At 41.7% G+C, this 3,279-nt stretch overlaps 1 protein-coding gene across 1 annotated transcript; it reads right to left on the reverse strand.

Moving 5' to 3' along the window:
- Positions 1-1,003: 1,003 nt before the first annotated feature.
- On the reverse strand, positions 1,004-2,879 carry LOC113016735 (uncharacterized). The gene is made up of 2 exons (XM_026159800.1): positions 1,972-2,879; positions 1,004-1,736 (listed from the first exon to the last, which is right to left on the reverse strand). Exons 1-2 carry the CDS (start codon positions 2,260-2,262, stop codon positions 1,194-1,196), a joined length of 834 nt encoding a protein of 277 aa, XP_026015585.1. The 5' UTR covers positions 2,263-2,879; the 3' UTR covers positions 1,004-1,193.
- Positions 2,880-3,279: the final 400 nt, after the last annotated feature.

Below are 3,279 nucleotides of genomic sequence, written 5' to 3' on the forward strand. Positions count from 1 at the left end.
CGCTGCTTCTACGACACAGTATATATCACAGTTTGGTTTAGACAGCCCCCTAGTGGTGAAGCTGAACTAACCCACATAACTCCTATCAACACATCCCCTTTTCTTTAGATGTTAACTGCTGAACAACACTGCGCCGATCCCGGCCTTCGATGTATCTGTTGACACTTTTGTTTTTCTTTTTGGATCAAAATACGCCAAAACTGGCTCTGTTGTAAGTGTCTTTTTCAGTTGTTGCCACTCGTTTTCCAGTTCTTTATTCCATCTGAACTCGCAGCTATCCGGTTGATCAGTGATGACGCGACGAATCCTACTTCCGGGTCTAAAGTAGTCTGCGTTTACAGTTTTTCTCGATTGGTTTGGCTCATTTCTTGAAACCGAGATGACATTCTCAAAACCATAAGGTCATTTGGCCAAACAGTCTTACAGTTCTGCCCAACATTATAGCTCACTAGCAAAATCAAATATCTTTCCCCAAACTCTTCGTCCATGCTTCAAAAGCAGATTCCTTTCCCATATAAAAGGCCAGTACAGTCAAAATAGCACAGATCCTTCTCAAGTGCCTTGGCACATGTGCATTCATTTAGTGCTTTTGTCAAAATAACCTGGATGGTTTAGCACAACACCATGGATCCCCAAAAGCTCATATCTCTCCCAAAAGAGTTTATCCATGTGTCAAAACTAAATATCCTTCTCATATAAATAGTCAATGCCCCCAAAATGCATTATACCTTTGGCATTGTTTAAGCACTGCAAGTCAAAATGCTTAGACGTTTTGTCACTGAGACACAGGTCTAGCAACAGAATACCACTATGAATAAAACTAAAAGACTTTACAGTAAAATCAGCCTCCAATAAACCACTCATACTCAAGGAAACTGTAAACATTTTCATTCGTACAAAGAAATGTTAACATTAGAGAACATACTGTGAAAAGAAAACATATACAGGATTCTGTAAATGTGAACAGTTATAAAAACAAACAAACTCTAGCCTAACATACTGTAAATAAAGTTTCAGAACTATAGTACAGTAATATTTTCAGTGGTCGCCATTGTCACCCTCTCTTTCCTGGCCACCATCCTCATCCCCCTGGCCATCGACGCGCTGCTCTCTGTCAGGCCATAAATTCTCATCCACATCGCAACGGATATTTTCTCTTGCGATGCAGCGAGGGAAGAAACGGCGTGAATGTCTCAACCATCCCCTACATTGATCCCCTGTGATGTCCTGACATGCAGCAGGGCCCTCTGGTCTTGAGCCTGATGCTCATACACCCTCCACCTCCAAGCTGAAAAAAACTCCTCAATTGGATTTAGGAAAGGAGAGTAAGGTGGAAGAAACTCCATTAGCATCCGGGGATGGGTGGTGAACCAGGTTCTGATGCGTGGGCCGCGGTGGAAGTTCACATTATCCCACACAATGACATAATGTGGTAGCTGAGGTCCTTCTTCACCTCTCTCATTTTCTGGGATCAGATCAGTATAAAGGTGGTCCAAAAAATTGAGGAGCTTTTGTGTATTGTAGGGCCCTAAACTGGGAATGTGTGTGGCCACACCTCTTTCTGATATAGCGGCACACATTGTTATATTTGCTCCTCGCTGGCCTGGGACATCCACAGTGGCTCGGTGGCCAATGATGTTACGGCCACGCCTTCGACCTTTGGCCAGGTTGAAGCCAGCTTCATCAATGAACACTAGGATGTGAGGGGTTTCGTTGCCTTCTAATGCCATTATTCTCTACAATAGAACAGAAATAAATCTAATCAGTCAAGTAGAGACAGATACTGCAGGGAGGATCTAAAGTACTGTAAAAACAGGGAGTGGAAAACTGAAGACAATTTCTAGGCAAAATGCTCTAGTCACACAAAGCTGGATTGTGAAGGTAAAAAGGATAACGCAAAACAAAAAAACAGTGGTAACCATGTCTTACTGTAATAGTGTTACAATGATAGACAACCAGTAGTTGACTTACATGCACATACTGGTACCGCAGCCCTTTCACTCTGTCAGAGTTTCTCTCAAATGGTACCCTGTAAATCTGTTTCATGGTCATCTGATGTTTCTGCAGTACCCGGTCTATTGTGGAGATGCTGATAGAGTTTATATTTTGGAACATTACATTGTCTAGCAGGATTGCATTATGAATCTGTCTCAGTGTGATGGCAGTATTTGCAATGACCATGTTGCATATTTCTCGTTCTTGTTGTTCATTTAGAAGTTTTCTTCTGCCACCCACTTGAGGCTGTCGTCCAATCCTAGACATACAAGTCAAAGGTCAACACTGTGAATTTGTTACAAAATGAGTTACCAATGTAATTGTACTGCTGTTTTATGGTACTAAAAGTGTGATGCACTGCACAGTGACTGGAATACTATTCACAGTATTTTCTCCATTTTTTTTTCTTTGTCATTTTTATAGTATCATATAACATGACATGAAGATATTACAGTACTCTAGGCCTACACACACACCAACACTGAATAGTTCAATAGCATAGTTCTGTACCTGTTTTCCCTGCGAAAGGTTTGGATGATGGAGGAGACTGTAGACCGAGGCACATTAGGCTGCACTCGGCGACCTGCCTCTGCCATTGTGAGGCGATGGTTTATAACGTGGTCAATAAGGGTGGCCCGGATTTCATCTGGGACATCATGGTGCCTCCGTGCTCCTCGGCCTCTTCCCCCTATTCCTCCACGCATTCTCACTCCTCCTCTTCCTCTTCTTCTTCCTCGAGCAGGAAGTTGCTGTTGTACTTGGCGAGATGCTTCCATGTTCACACTGCAAATGAAACTGGCCCCGGGCCAAGCTCTGTCTATATACTTTTGGCAGCAGTCATAATCAAAGACAACACCTGTCAGGTATCTAAACAACCTGTTTGATTGGTCATCTGAGATGTGGGAAAGTGCTCCTTCGTTAGTTCTAATTTCACCTGATTGATTGTCAAGTACTGTCATAACTTTATCAAATGTTCCAAGACATACTTTCATGGTATTATATCTTTGACCAATTTTGACAGTTGAACAGACAATTGTGCATATGATGACTTACACAATGAAACCATGCTGATATGTTTTGGAGTGAGTAACCATTTCACTGAAAAATCAACTAATCAGTTTAGATCGCCAAGATCTATTTATTTGGAAAATGTGCTAAATGTGGGCTCATTGTGCTAACTGTAGCTACTTGTACATAATCATTTGAAAAGAAGCACAGAGTCACTTGAGACATGTACTAAAGCATTTGCAATTTGATAAAACCAATGAAAAATGACATTCTGTT

This window comes from Astatotilapia calliptera, chromosome 23 (genome assembly GCF_900246225.1).
Source record: "Astatotilapia calliptera chromosome 23, fAstCal1.2, whole genome shotgun sequence".
Classification (NCBI taxonomy): domain Eukaryota; kingdom Metazoa; phylum Chordata; class Actinopteri; order Cichliformes; family Cichlidae; genus Astatotilapia; species Astatotilapia calliptera.

Bases quoted from the DNA above. Each gene is read 5' to 3' on its own strand.
- LOC113016735 (XM_026159800.1), bottom strand. From the start codon at position 2,262: ATGTCTAGGATTGGACGACAGCCTCAAGTGGGTGGCAGAAGAAAACTT. The intron at 1,737-1,971 runs GTAAGTCAACTA...GTTCTATTGTAG, and splicing joins TGCGGTACCAGTATGTGCAT to AGAATAATGGCATTAGAAGG.